A 14,962-nucleotide genomic window follows, 5' to 3' on the forward strand; every position below is an offset into this window, starting at 1 on the left:
GGAAAGATTGTAAGAGTGTAAGACTATAATTATTGGGAGAATTAGAAGTTTTGACATTCTCATACTGGCCAGTTCTGACTTCGAAGGTTCAGTGCTTGTAAAGATCTTTGTCCTTCCTTTGGTACAACATTGTTTCATAGTTAAGAGGCATTGTTTCATAGTTAAGAGGCAAGTTCATTTAAAACAATAATTCGTCAAGATTTATACCTTAAAAATGTTTGCAATACTTTGGTATATTAAACACTTCTTTAGTTTCCTGCACACTTTATATGTTGATGATGAGAATAGACCTGAAATGAAAACTGGAGACACAGGAGATTGCAGATACTGGGATCTTGAGTGGAAAAACAAACTGCTGGAGGAATCGGGTTAGGCAGCATCTGTGGTGAGAAATGGACAGACGACATTTTGGGTCGGATCTCTTCTTCTATCTGAATTCTTCCAGCACTTTATTTTTGAAATGAAAGCTGATTGTGCGTATCTGAAAACTGGAAAATAACAACACTGATGTTATGGTGTGCTGTAAAATCTTTTGTGGGGAAAACACAATGCAACAGGATAAGTCATAGAAATTGTAAAGGCTGGAAGGGAATGAACTTGCAGATGTAAGTATACTTACTTATTTGTCATAAATTACCTTGCTGCAAGTTCATTCCCTTCCGGCCTTCAGACCAAACCCACCCAGCGTGATCTGCTGGTGGTGGAAGTGTGAAGGTCTGATGGAGCAGGAAGTATAACATTGTAAACTGTTGACTAATTATTACTGTGACATCAGTGATGTGTTCAGATTAACATGGTGAGTTTGGAGCATGGTACAGACAACGTTGATGATTCAGCACTTCCATGAGCACTGCCAAAAGGCATCCAAACAGCATCTTGTAATCCCAGCTTCAAATTCAATTCACAGGCTTGGCCTTGATGGACTGAAAATGCAGGTAAAGAATTTCTTTTTTAAATTTCTTACTACGTTATTGCCTTTTGGGTATTCAGTAATTGCACCATTGCCTTTTTGGATTTCATTACTGTGGTTAGAATGTGATAACAAATTAAACCAGTACTGCTGTTTCCCATCTGTGGTGTAACAGTGCCTTTCTGTTTTGACGTGAATATTTGTATGGTTTGCTCCACACAGTTGAGTACTACTGTCAGTCATTTCTTTCAATAGTTTTGACTTCTTTCCATTGCAGCGTACGTTATACTAGCACAGTTCACATGAAATGACTGATGATATTTAATTTGCTATCTCTTGCTGTTGTCCAACTACCAGTCATGAATCATGCTTTGATCAGGAGGTGAACCTAGATGGATAGCTGAAAGCACCAGGTTTCAAGCAGCTGGTTAACACTTCCCTGGGTCTGATTACTTTGCAAGAATAAGTGGATACCTGATCACCTTGTAGCATCTGCTTCTCATAAAGTCGTCTTATAACTTTAAATTATTTCATACGTTGAGCATGTTATATGCAAAACAAAAGACAGATATTATATTTTGATTGCTGAATGCAATCCAAGCTGACCCACAACATTCAAACTAAAGTTTGCAGCCTACTGGCTAATTCAATACTGATTAGTGTGATAAGAGCAGCTGTTTATGGTGACATGCAGTCAATGAAATTGGGTATTCAGGCACTCACACTGAAATCTCTGTATCTGTGCCCAGGGTACCAACGGATCCCAGTTGTGGGATACAGCATTTACAGTCCAGGCCTTCCTTGAGGTGAGTAACCAATGCAGACCAGAAAGCATTGTGAATGGTAGGTTGAGCAGAGAAAATTTGTCACTGCAGATTCATCAGTTTGTTGAGTATGAGGTAATAGAATCATACAACATAGAAACTGATCCTTCAGCCCATCACATCCATGATGACTGTTGTGCTTTTTTATAATAATTCCATTTGCCTGCATCAGGTCTGTAATCTTCTACGTCTTGACTGGTCAAGTGTCTGTCGAGTTGCCTCTTAAATGTGACTGATCTACTTCCTCCAACTCCTCCAGCACCGCATAAAAAATATCAACCACATTCGTGTGGTAATTCTTGCCCCTCTGATCTACTTTACACCAGCTCCTCATCTTAAACATGTGACACCTGCCGCCCCTACCTCCATCAAGAGAGAATGATTCCTGCCATCGACCATTGCCATTAGAATTTTGTATATTTCCATCAGATCACCTCGCAGTCTTGTCCTGGGAAAACAACCAACTTATTCAATATCTTTTTATAACTGTAACTCTCCAATCCTGGTAAATTCCGTCTGCACAATCCCCAGTGCAGTTACTGCAATTGTGCTTGTGATTATCCTCCTCTCAAACTGGTATACTCTGGATACTGTTAGAGGGATTGGCCTCTCATAGGAAAGCACCAAAGCAGCTAAGTTTCAAGCATGATTATAGGAAGGAAAGGACATTGTCAGGACTGAATATAGGTATTGCCGTGCCAGTGACCCAGGTTCAATCCTAATCTTGGTGTCTGTATGGAGCTTGCACGTTCGCCCTGTGATTGTGTGGTTTCCTCCCACATCCCCAAAGATCTGCAGGTTGGTTAATTGGCCATTCTAAATTGCCCCTAATACAGATTAGGGGTCAAATCTGTGGGGATGTGGGGGGGTGGTTGAAGAAAATATGGGGAGAATAAAAATATGATTAGTGTAAATAGGTAATGTTGGTCAATGCAAATTTGGCAGACTGTTTCTGCCTCCTGTCGATAACTCTGGCTCTCCTGTCCAAGCACATCCGTGTAGTGTGGTGACCAGCTCTGGCACCATGCAGTATCCAAGTGCAGACTAACCAATGTTTTATAAAGTTGTAACTGTAAGTTGTAAAGATGCACCACATGCAGAGGTTAGTTATGAGCCAATTATCACAAAGAAACACTCGTCATTTGACATGAAATTTCTACATCCATTCTACAGTGGTGTGGAGACTGAATAACCCAGATGATATCACCTGATTCACAACAAAAAACGAACCAGGCATGGGATTTTTGATTCTTCGTGGGGAGGACGATGAAATGCTTTGATCCCAGCTCAGGAGTCGCGCTCTGGGCTTGTTTGTGTGGAGATCCCTCTCCTTGAATGCATGTTCACCCATTTTTTAAATTTTGGGTTTTCCTGAGTCCTGGAAAGTAGCAATTAAAACAGCAATTAAAAATGAAAAGCAGGCAAAATCAGAGGAGGGCATCCTCAGTAAAATATTTACATTGTTGTACTGTCCCTTACAAACAATTGGTTGCTCTCCTCCTGCCCTGTACATTTGCTTACTCTTTTTTCAATGCTCAAAATCCTGCCCTGGATCATCTTCATGTTGCAAGAGTGACCCAATACTTGCTGATTGAGAGAAATTCAAATGATTGAGACATTATAACGTAATGGGCACGTGTTTCCAGATGCTGATTCTTTTTTCTGTTCTATCAGCCGGTATCAGCATATGGGACATATTTGATGGCTTTTATCTGAAGACCCAAAACATGATCAATGGGAACCTGAGTACATAGGGCTGATTTCACACTGGTGCATACATTGTTGTGTTTTTATTATTCTGTAAGTGATTTAATAACTTCCAATGTTTCTTTGATGCAGGCAGATGCACAGAATATCTCGGAATTCACTGCTTGCCTTAAAAATGCTCACAGCTACTTCAACATCACACAGGTAAAGTCAGATATTGGGTGTAAATGAACATGGCTACATTTTAATTGCATGTAAAAATCTGATTGATATACCCTTTAGGGTTGATATTGTGCTTTTTTCATTTTTGATGGGGTTTTTTGTGCATCTGGAATCAGTGTTCTGTATGTAACTCTGAGATTCCAATAGAAAAGCAAAACTCAATTCAGAAACTCTGGAATTAAGGCCATTGGACTTCTCAGCAGGTTGCATTTATTTAATGTTTTCCACATTATTAGGATGTTGGTGTTTAGGTTTATAATTGTTATGTGTACCTAGGTACGGTGAAAAGCTTTGTTTTGCATGCTATCCAATCAAATTAGATACTATACATAAATACTATCAAGGCAAACTCAAGTACAATAATTAGAGCAAAGAGAAAGATACAGAGTGCAGAATATTGTTCCCAGCATTGTACACATCCATTCCACAGACAAATTCCAATGTCCATAATAGGGTAGAAGTGTATCAGGCTGTACCCAGCTTATGGAAGGACTGTTGAGAAGACTGATAAGAGGGGAAGAAGCAGTTTCCGAGTTTGGTGGTGCTTGCTTTCAAATTTCTGTATCATTTGCCCAATGGGTGTAAGGAGATGAAGGAATGACCAATGTGGGAAAGATTTTCGATTATGTTGGCTGCTTTACAGTGTCGCGGTAGTCAATGATGTGAGGTCTGGTTTATGTGATGGACTGGGCTACATTCACAACTCTGCAATTTCTTCTCGTCCTGGGCAGAGGTGTTCCCAAACCAACTCAATGGTAAGCTTTCTATGGAGGATCCATAGAAGTTTGTAAGAGTAATTGGAGATATGCTGGATTTCCTCAGTCTCCTGAGAAAGTAAAAACATGGTGTGTTTTGTAGATGCATGGAACTGCAGATGCTTATTTACTAAGGAAAGACACAAAATACTAGAGTAACTCAGCAGGTCAGATAGCATCTCTGGAGAACCTAGTTAGTTGATGTTCCTAGTCGAGACCCTTTTTCATTTCTTGAACACCCTTCAGAAATATCCTTTGGAATCTGTGTCTGAAGAAAGGTCCCAACCCAAAACGTCACCTATCCATGTTCTCCAGGGATGCTACCTGACCCGCCAAGTTACCCCAGCATTTTGTGTCTTTTGGTTGTGTGCCTTCTTGGCTGTTGCTTCAGTGTGGTTGCTCCACAATAGATCGTTGGTAATATTGACACTGAGAAATTTGAAGCTCTCAGCAATTTCCACTTCGGCGCCTTTGATGCCGATTGGGGGAGATTACCACACTTCCTGGTCAATAATTAATTCCTTCAACTTGCTGACATTGAGGGAGAAATTATTGTCCTGATACCATGTTATTAAGTTCTCCATATCCTTCCTGTATTCTGTCTCGTCATTGTTCATGATCTAGCCCACCACAGCGGTGTCAGCTGCAAACTTGTCAATGGAGTTGGAGCTGAATTTGGCCTACAGTCGTGAGTGTACAAAGAGTGTAGTAGGACACTGAAAACGCATCCTTGCAGGGCACCAGTGTTGAGAATTATCATGGTGGAGGTGTTGTCATCTAGACTCACTGATTGTAGTCTGTGGTCAGGAAGCGCGGCAGAGCAGGGTGCTGACTCCTAGGTCCAGAGGTTTGGAGATGAGTTGAATTGGACTGTAGGAGCCATTTTGCGTTTATTAGTTATTTTAGTATATTATATTATTTTGTATCCTGCTGTAGTATTTTTGAACACCAGGGGGTTGTCCTGAGATGAATGTTGAAGTTTACGTAATGGACTGGGAGGTGCCATGGGCGGGGCCAGATTATGAGTATAACTTGCCCAGCTCTGACGTAATGCTTCAGTGTGACAAGGAACAGCTTGCTGAACACAAAGTTCACTAGCCATAAGTCAAGCCTGCTAAGATCATAAGGTCTTAATAGTAACAGGACATGAAGGAGTGTTGGTGAGAAACCAAGTTCTTACTGCAAACAAACAAGTTAATGACAAGAGATATGTCAATATGTTTTATTGCAACTTCAAATAAACGACTAACTAACTGCAATGTCATGAAGATCTATTTGGTGTTGATTATTTGAGTCAAGGACCACTGCTCCCATTCCTTCGTCAAATGGTAAGCTTGGGGCTCTATAAGGGAGACTAAGCTTGTCGCTACAGGGATTATGGTGTTGAAGTTGGAGCTATGGTCTACAGTCAGAGCCATTGCATAGTGGTCATTGAGGTGCATTACCTTATTTTTCTTTGGATGATAGTGGTCTTCTTAAAGTAGGTGAGGACTTCAGAATGGAGTGGTGGGATGTTTGTAAATGTGTCAATTTCTTCTCCATATGTTGGCATTATTCTATAGGGAGTTAGCAAAGTCTTAGAAAGTGCAAAGGATATGTGCTGCGAAAGAAGATAATGTTTATTCAACTGCAAATTATTCAGAGAATTTAAAAGCTCTGTATTTTTGTTTCATAACGCATCAGACCAGGCAGACTAACTGTCATTTTAAGAACAGCTTTATATGAAAATAAAAAAATTGCTGGTGCTGGAAATCTGAAACCAAAACATAAAATGGCCACAAGCAGTCTTCAAACTGAAACATTTTGCTCTATTTTTCTTTCCATGTACTGGCTGTCTTGCTGGAGTGTTCTCAGCATTTTCTGTTTGTATTTCAGCTATAGTATTACATTGGTATGTCAGTTTTGACTATTTAATCAGATCCTCGTTCCATATCACCACCACCTTTTGTATGGAAAACATTGCCCCTCAGGTTCTTATTAAATCTTTCCCCTCTCATCTTAAAACTTATATCCTATGATTATTGATTCACCTCCTCTGAGTGAAAGACTGTGCATTTACCCCATCTATTCCCCTCATGATCTTGTATACCTCTGTAAGATCACCACACACCTTCCTGCTCTCCAAGGAATAAAGTCCTAGCCTGTTCAACCTATAGCTATAGGCCCTCAAGTCCTGACAACATCCTTGTGAATCTTTTCTGCACCTTTTCCAGCTTAACAACATCCTTCTGTTAACAGGGTGACCAAAACTGAACGCAGTCCTCCAAATGTGGCCTTGCCACTGTCTGGTACAACTGTAACATAACCTCCAATTTCTATGTATAGGAGGGAACTGCATTTAAACCGAAGATAGACTGGAATAACTCAGCAGGACAAACAGCATCTCTGGGGAGAAGGAATGGGTGACATTTCGGGTCGGGTGCTGAAGAAGGGTCTCGACCCGAAATGTCACCCATTCCCTCTTTCCAGAGATGCTGCCTATCTTGCTGAGTTACTCCAGCATTTTGTGTCTATCTCCCAATTTCTATCCTCAATACTCTGACTGATGAAGGGTAATGTGCTGAAATCATTTTTGACCACCCTATCTACCTGTGAAGCCAGTTTCAAGGAACTATGACCTGCACTCCTTGATCCCCGTGCTCTACAACACTCTCCAAAGCCCTGTCATTCACTGTGAAGGACTGGCCTTGGTTTGCCTTCCCAAAATGCAACATCTCGCACTTATCTGTACAAATCTCCATTAACCATTCCTCAGCCCAACTGATCAAGATCCTGCTGCAATTTTTGATAACCACTTTTACTATCTACGATGCCACCTACTGTGTCATCTGCAAACTTGCTAATTATGCCTTGTACATTCACATCCAAATTGTTGATATTAATGCAAACAGCAACGGGCCCAGCACTGATCCCTAAGGCACACCACTACTCTCAGGCTCTCGTATGAAAAACAATCTTCCACCATCACTCACTGCTTCCTTCCATGAAGAAAAGTATCCAGTTGGCTAGCTCTCCTTGAATCCCATGCAATCAAACCTTCCAGAACAGCCTACCATGTTATCAAATGCCTTGCTTTGTCCATATAGACAATGTCTACGGCTTTGCCCTCATCAGCCTTTTTACTTACATCTTAATAGAATTTGTGAGATACGATCTCCCACATACAAAGCTATGCTGACTATCAGCCCCTGTTTATACAAATGCATATATATTTCATCCCTCAGAATACTTTCCAGTAACCTGCCTGGTAACAGACATTAGGCTCACTGGTCTATAGTTCCCAGGCTTTTTCTTGTAGCCCTTCTTAAATAGATGCACAATATTAACCACCTCCAGTCTTCTGGCACCTCATGTATATCATCTGAATAGATATATATGTATCTAATGATGATTTGTATATCTCAGCCAGGGTGCCAGCAATTTCTCTAGCTTCCCACTGTGTCCTCAGATGTATCTGATCAGGCCCAGCAGATTTATCCACCTTCGTATGCCTTAAAGCCTTCAGCATCTCCTCGACTGTAATATTGACTGCCCTCAAGACACTTCCATTAACTGTCCCAAATTCCCCAGTCTTCATATCTTTATCCACAGTAAACATTGAGAAATACTCATTAAGGACTTTGCCCATCTCCTTCGGCTCCACACAGGATGACCGCATTGGTCAGTCAACATGCTCTCTACTGCAGAGATTCAAGACAGTATTTGTCGATATACCAAATCTCCTCAGTCTTTTAACGAAGCAGAGAACTTTGACGGGCTTTCTTTATGATTGCATCAATGTGCTGGGTCCAGGACATTACAACTTAAACCTCTCCATACAATTTCCATGACCCATTTATGAAAATAGATTTTTACGCATTGAGGTCACTAGATTTTAATCCCGTTCCTCTCTTTCCCAAAAAAGCTTCAATCCCTTCAACCATTAGGGTTTGCAATCTCTTGAAACCCTCCCCACTCCTGCCGTTTCTCAACGTGGTCGAATTCTGTTGCTCTCTCTTATCCCAATCCTCACTTCCTTTCCCAGATTTATCTTAATCTCCTGACCCTTCTTCGGTCTAATTTCCTGTAAACCCTCCCTACTGCCAACTGCCTTACCCCAGCTGTTGGTGTGCTACTAAATTTAAACATAAATATGAATTGTAGATTTCTGATGAACTCTGTCGTTTAAAAGGGGAGAGAGAACCCAAGCTAAGGGAAGAGAAAGATAAAAGTAGAGGAGAATTCCAGCCTAAATTTGCTGCTGTTTTCTTTCAGGTCCGTGACAATCCCCCTGATTATAACAAGTATTACCGTCAGATGAATAAGGTGAGAATGTTGATTCACAAACATTACCATGTTCTTTCTGGCCAAGACCCCTTCTCGTGTGATTTAAGTGTCAGTCCCAGTTACGCGATTTTTAAGGCGACTGCCGGCGACTGTCAAAGTCGTAACAGATCGCCAAAATTTTCTTTTACCCTACGACAATGACCACGACAATGCCGAGTCAGGTCGATAAAAGTTACTTTTTTTGTGAAACTAGCACCTGGCTAAGAGATTACACCGTCTTCGGAAACATCGCGAAATTCCCACACTTACGTGACCGTCAAACTGTCGCCTCCAATTTACCTGTCAAATGTCCTGACGGTAAATAAATTGATTAAATAAAAGTATCTTCTGGTATCTTCAATTGCCTTTTCTTAGTTTAATATTACGTGCTTCTAAATGCATCTGCGACAACCTAGCAAACCTGGGGACAGCATGCGACAGCACCCGCAATAAGCTACGATACCTGGCGACAAGCCAGCTGTCGCCGAGAAATTTCTAGCAGATAAATTTTTCCGCGACACACCAAGGTCTGCTACGATTAATTGAAGACTCCTCACGATCATGTCCGCGACACCCCGGCGAACGTTCGGCAACAGCCTAGTCGCCGGCAGTCGCCTTAAAATCGCCTAACTGGGACAGGCCTTTTAGAGATTGCAAAGGGAATATTTAAAGGCTTGCTGGAGATCGCGCTTGAATCTGGAGATAGTGCTAAAGGTGTGGACAAAACTGGTGAGTTGTAGGCTACCCAAACGGAATATGAGGTGCTGTTCCTCCAGTTTGCATGTGGCCTCACTGGCAATGGAGGAGGCTCAGGACAGAACACTCATTTTGGGAAGGGGAATTAAAATGGTTAGCAACTGTGAGATCCAGTCAATCGTGGCGGACTGAATGCAAGTGTTGCAGCTGAGGGACAAAGTCAGCAAGTTGCAGAAGTAAAATATGTCGCTGGTAGTGGAGGGAATGAGTTGCTACTTGTGCCTCAAGTGCTTTTTTATGGTTTGTGTTAGTTTTATGAAGGAGGTGTTTGGAATCATAGAGCAAAAACAAACTGATGGAGAAACTCAGCTGATCAAGCAACTTCTGGGCAGGAGAGGAATTGTTGATGCATCAGGCCAAGACCCTACATGAGAGTAGAAAGGAAAGATTACCAGTTTGAAGAAGAGAGGGCAACAGGTGAAAGGGGATAATAGGTAGATGGGTGGACCAGGGAGGTATGAGGCATGAAGGACAGATGGGGTGGGAGGAGGTGTGGTGTGAACGTGGAGACAGCTCCAAGAGGATGATAAAAGGTACGGCTGGAATCTGATAAATAAGTACGGTAATAATGGGAAACAGGGAAATATGAAAGGCAGATGGAACTTGAGGGGGGAAATGGTCCGAGAGTTGTATGACATATAAGCAAAGCAAACCTTTAAAAAATCACTATATCTATGTTGATCATCATGCCAATCAATACTAATCCCACTTCAGAATGAGTACACGTTGTAATTTTACTGGTGCTGGATTTTGCAGGGTGGTTTTTCGTTTAGTACCCGTGACTGTGGCTGGATTGTTGCGGATTGTACAGCAGAAGGTTTGAAGTCAATCATGTTGCTGCAGGAAAAGTGTCCTTTCATAACGGAGCAGATTTCTGACGAGCGACTATTTGACGCTGTCAATGTGGTAAGTTACAGATGTAATGCAATCAGAGGATCATAGTTATCTCTTTACAGAAAGAGACCGTTTGGCCCACTGAGGCCGTGTCAGCTGTCTGCCAGTCTGATAGACAATAGGTGCAGGAGTAGGCCATTCGGCTCTTCGAGCCAGCATCACCATTCAATGTGATCATGGCTGATCATTCTCAATTAGTACCCTGTTCCTGCCTTCTCTCCATACCCCTGACTCCGCTATCCTTAAGAGCTCTATCTAGCTCTCTCTTGAATGCATTTAGAGAATTGGCCTCCACTGCCTTCTGAGGCAGAGAATTCCCCAGATTTACAACTCTCTGACTGAAAAGGTTTTTCCTCATCTCCGTTCTAAATGGCCTACCCCTTATTCTTAAACTGTGGCCCCTGGTTCTGGACTCCCCCAACATTGGGAACATGTTTCCTGCCTCGAACGTGTCCAATCCCTTAATAATCTTATATGTTTCGATAAGATCCCCTCTCATCCTTCTAAATTCCAGTGTATACAAGCCTAATCGCTCCAGTCTTTCAACATATGACAGTCCCACCATTCCGGGAATTAATCTAGTAAACCTACGCTGCATGCCCTCAATAGTAAGAATATCCTTCCTCAAGATTGGCTACCACACTCTTGGTTCCTCTAAATTATTAATGTACATTGTAAACAGCAATGGTCTCAGCATTGAATCCCACAGCACTCTATTTGACAACTTGTATGTCTTTGGAGTGTGGGAGAAAGTATAAACTCCGTCCAGACAGCACCCGTAGTCAAGATCAACCCCGGGTCTCTGGTACTGTAAGGCAGCAACTATACCACTGTGCCGCCCAAGTTGGGATGATTTGTCTGTCCTCTGGAAATTCACCACTATCCTCACTGAATCATTGTTGAGATTTTGAAGACCCAAAGTGCACATCCAGCTATTTTCAATAAAATCAGTGAGAGTTTATTTCACAGCACTCGTACTTTATTTCCCTCCCCCATTCCCAATCTAACCCTCTAAGTCAACGTGTAGTGGTGTTTTCCCTTGTACCCTTGTTCTTTATTTCCATGGTTGCAGGTTAAAGAGATAGAAACATGGAAAATAGGTGCAGGAGTAGGTCATTCGGCCCTTCGAGCCAGCACTGCCATTCAATATGACCATGGCTGATCATCCAAAATCAGTTCCCTGTTCCTGCTTTTTCCACATATCCCTTGATTCCATTAGCCCTAAGAGCTAAATCTAACTCTTTCTTGAAAACATCCAGAGACCAAAATTGCACACAATACTCCAGGAGTGGTCTCACCAGGGCCCTGTACAACTGCAGAAGGACCCCTCTTTGCTCCTATACTCAACTCCTCTTGTTATGAAGGCCAACATTCCATTGGCTTTCTTCACTGCCTGCTGTACCTGCATGCTTCCTTTCAGTGACTGATGCATTAGAACACCCAGATCTCGTTGTACGACCCCTTTTCCTAACTTGACACCATTCAGATAATAATCTGCCTTCCTATTCTTACCACCAAAGTGGATAACCTCACACTTATCCACATTAAACTGCATCTGCCTTGCATCCGCCCACTCACACAATCTGTCCAAGTCACCCTGCAACCTCATAGCATCTTCCTCACAGTTGACACTACCACCCAGCTTTGTATCATCTACAAATTTGCTAATGGTACTTTTAATCCCTTCATCCAAGTCGTTAATGTATATTGTAAATAGCTGCGGTCCCAGCACCGAGCCTTGCGGTATCCCACTAGTCACTGCCTGCCATTCTGAAAGGGACCCATTTATCCCCACTCTTTGCTTTCTGTCTGTCAACCAATTTTCTATCCATGTCAGTACCCTACCCCCAATACCATGTGCTCTAATTTTGCCCACTAATCTCCTATGTGGGACCTTGTCGAAGGCTTTCTGAAAGTCGAGGTACACCACATCCACTGGCTCTGGCCAACATGCCATTTGCTATGGCCAACATGCCATTTGCTTTCTTCACTGCCTGCTGTACCTGCATGCTTACCTTCAGTGACTGATGTACAAGCACACCCAGGTCTTGTTGCACCTCCCCTTTTCCTAATTTGACACCATTCAGATAATAATCTGCCTTCCTGTTCTTGCCACCAAATTGGATAACCTCACATTTATCCACAATGTACTGCATCTGCCATGCTTCTGCCCACTCACCCAATCCATCTAAGTCACCCTGCAGCCTCATAGCATTCTCCTCGCAGCTCACACTGCCATCCAGCTTTGTGTCATCCGCAAACTTTGAGATGTTACATTTAATTCCCTCGTCTAAATGGTTAATACAAATTGTAAACAACTGGGGTCCCAGCACCGAGCCTTGTGGCACCCCACTAGTCACTGCCTGCCATTCTGAAAAGGACCCGTTAATTCCAACTCTTTGCTTCCTGTCTGCCAACCAGTTCTCGATCTGTCAATACCCTACCCTCAATACCTTGTGCTCTAATTTTCCACACTAATCTCTTGTTTGGAACCTTGTTAAAGGCATTTTGAAAGTCCAGATACACCACATCCACTGGCTCTTCCTTATCCATTGTACTCGGGGCCGTTTTTACAGCATTATGGGCCCCCAGGCAAAGCAGTGTACTGGGGCCCCTACCGTTACTCTCCCCTACCCCCCTTTCCCTACCAGCCCCCCCCCCCCCTGTCGTGCCGGCGAAAAGCACTTACCGAAAAGCACTTAGCGATGGACTTGGGGTGCTACATTGTTGCGAAAAGCACTTACAGATCGCTGTGAGAAGCACTTAGTGACCGAAAATGTTGCGAAAAAAGCACTTATTGAACCTACATTTTTAAAGTAGTATTTATTTATTGCAAGTCACTTAACATACACAGATCAGCATGGGGCCCCTATGCTCGTGGGCCCCCGGGCAAGTGCCCATCAGGCCCATGCGTTAAGACGGCCCTGATTGTACTTGTACATCCTCAAAAAATTCCAGAAGATTAGTCAAGCATGATTTCCCCATCATAAATCCATGCTGACATTGACCGATCCTGTCACTGCTTTCCAAATGCGATGCTGTCAGAGTAACCTAAATGAGTATCTGCGGTGCACCTTTGGAGATAGTAAAACTGCAACGGTTTGGGTAATGGATATGCTGCCGTTCAAGTGGGTCGTTGCTGCTAGTGGAGCTTCTGAAGTATGATTGGAGTTTCAAATCCAGGCAAATGGAGTATGTTTCATCATGCTCCTTACTTATACCTGTGTTAAATGTGTCTTCCGTCGCCCATCTTACTGGTTGCCTGTCCTCTGAAAGTTTACCACTAACCTTGCAAAATTATTGTTGGGATCTTGATGCCATTATCAGTAAGATCAGTAGAGTTTATTTTACTATATTCTCAATTGATTTTTGACTCCCTCCCCACATTCCATCCAAAAAGGCATAAATACATTTTCAGGTTTGGCTTTTGTTTCAGAAAGGTTGAGGAACAAACTGCACCTCACTTAATACCTCTCCTTCCATTGTAGCTGCTCAACATGAGAAATCCGGATGGAGGATTTGCCACCTACGAAACAAAGCGTGGAGGGCGTCTCTTGGAGCTCCTGAACCCATCGGAGGTTTTTGGTAAATTTCCTATTCTTTATAGACAATAGGTGCAGGAGTAGGCCATTCAGCCCTTCGAGCCAGCACCACCATTCAATGTATAAGAAACTAACTGCAGATGCTGGTACAAATCGACGGTATTTATTCACAAAATGCTGGAGTAACTCAGCAGGTCAGGCAGCATCTCGGGAGAGAAGGAATGGGTGACGTTTCGGGTCGAGACCCTTCTTCAGACCCACCATTCAATGTGATCATGGCTGATCATTCTCAATCAGTACCCCGTTCCTTCCTTCTCCCCATACCCCCTGACTCCGCTCTCCGCTATCTCTTGATAGCCTATTGCTTTTATATATAAAATATATTATCTAATATTTCGACATTTTCATCTTGGTTATTTCACCTTATTTTGTCTTTGAACATTGTGCTCAAAAAGCCATCAAATGGAGGAAGTAAAATTTGTGGTTGTTCTGCAGTTTAACTTTTCAGGAAGTCTCAGTTCTCAACACATGTGTTGTCATTCATGGCAGATGGAGGTAGGTAGAGAAACATGCACTACATTGCCACTGTACATGGAGTTGAATGATTGTTCTCGGTCTCTGAATTTATCCAGTAGCACCTGGCCTGATTTTTGAATAGCCACTGATTTCACTGGGGATTCCAGATAGCAGGCAACAAAGAGAATAATTTACCTCAATTATTTTATTTTACTGTTTTAAATTGAGTATTTACGATTACTATTTTAATATTTTTAATTTTTCAGTCATTGATTTCACTTTTAATATTTTTCTATGGTCTCTGGAATTCAAGGGCATTTAAACTTCAGAATATTATCAGGACTTATAGAGAGCATAACTCTGGCTCCAGATTCAGTCAAAGTTTGTTGGGACATTCCAAAGGCAGGGCAGGCCGCACCAGGACATCACCTGAGACCTAACCTCTGTCTAGACTTGTCGCATAAAACTGATCTCGCCACGTCTAACTGGAGTAATTTGATTTTGGATTGGAGTCCAATGAAGAAGTGTTGC

General features: G+C 42.4%; 1 protein-coding gene across 2 annotated transcripts in view; it reads left to right on the forward strand.

Moving 5' to 3' along the window:
• Nucleotides 1-14,962, forward strand: part of lss (lanosterol synthase (2,3-oxidosqualene-lanosterol cyclase)) — a 76,568-nt gene that overhangs the window by 40,832 nt on the left and 20,774 nt on the right. For both annotated transcript variants that reach the window (XR_013547547.1, XM_078403758.1), the window contains exons 11-16: nucleotides 908-935; nucleotides 1,660-1,716; nucleotides 3,574-3,645; nucleotides 8,673-8,723; nucleotides 10,236-10,385; nucleotides 13,862-13,958. Coding sequence is in view for 1 of the 2 variants with exons in the window: in XM_078403758.1 (XP_078259884.1) it covers nucleotides 908-935; nucleotides 1,660-1,716; nucleotides 3,574-3,645; nucleotides 8,673-8,723; nucleotides 10,236-10,385; nucleotides 13,862-13,958 (455 nt within the window). In the remaining variant the exon portion in view is untranslated. The remainder of the gene's footprint in view (nucleotides 1-907; nucleotides 936-1,659; nucleotides 1,717-3,573; nucleotides 3,646-8,672; nucleotides 8,724-10,235; nucleotides 10,386-13,861; nucleotides 13,959-14,962) is intronic.

The sequence above is a fragment of the Rhinoraja longicauda genome, chromosome 8, assembly GCF_053455715.1.
Source record: "Rhinoraja longicauda isolate Sanriku21f chromosome 8, sRhiLon1.1, whole genome shotgun sequence".
Classification (NCBI taxonomy): domain Eukaryota; kingdom Metazoa; phylum Chordata; class Chondrichthyes; order Rajiformes; family Arhynchobatidae; genus Rhinoraja; species Rhinoraja longicauda.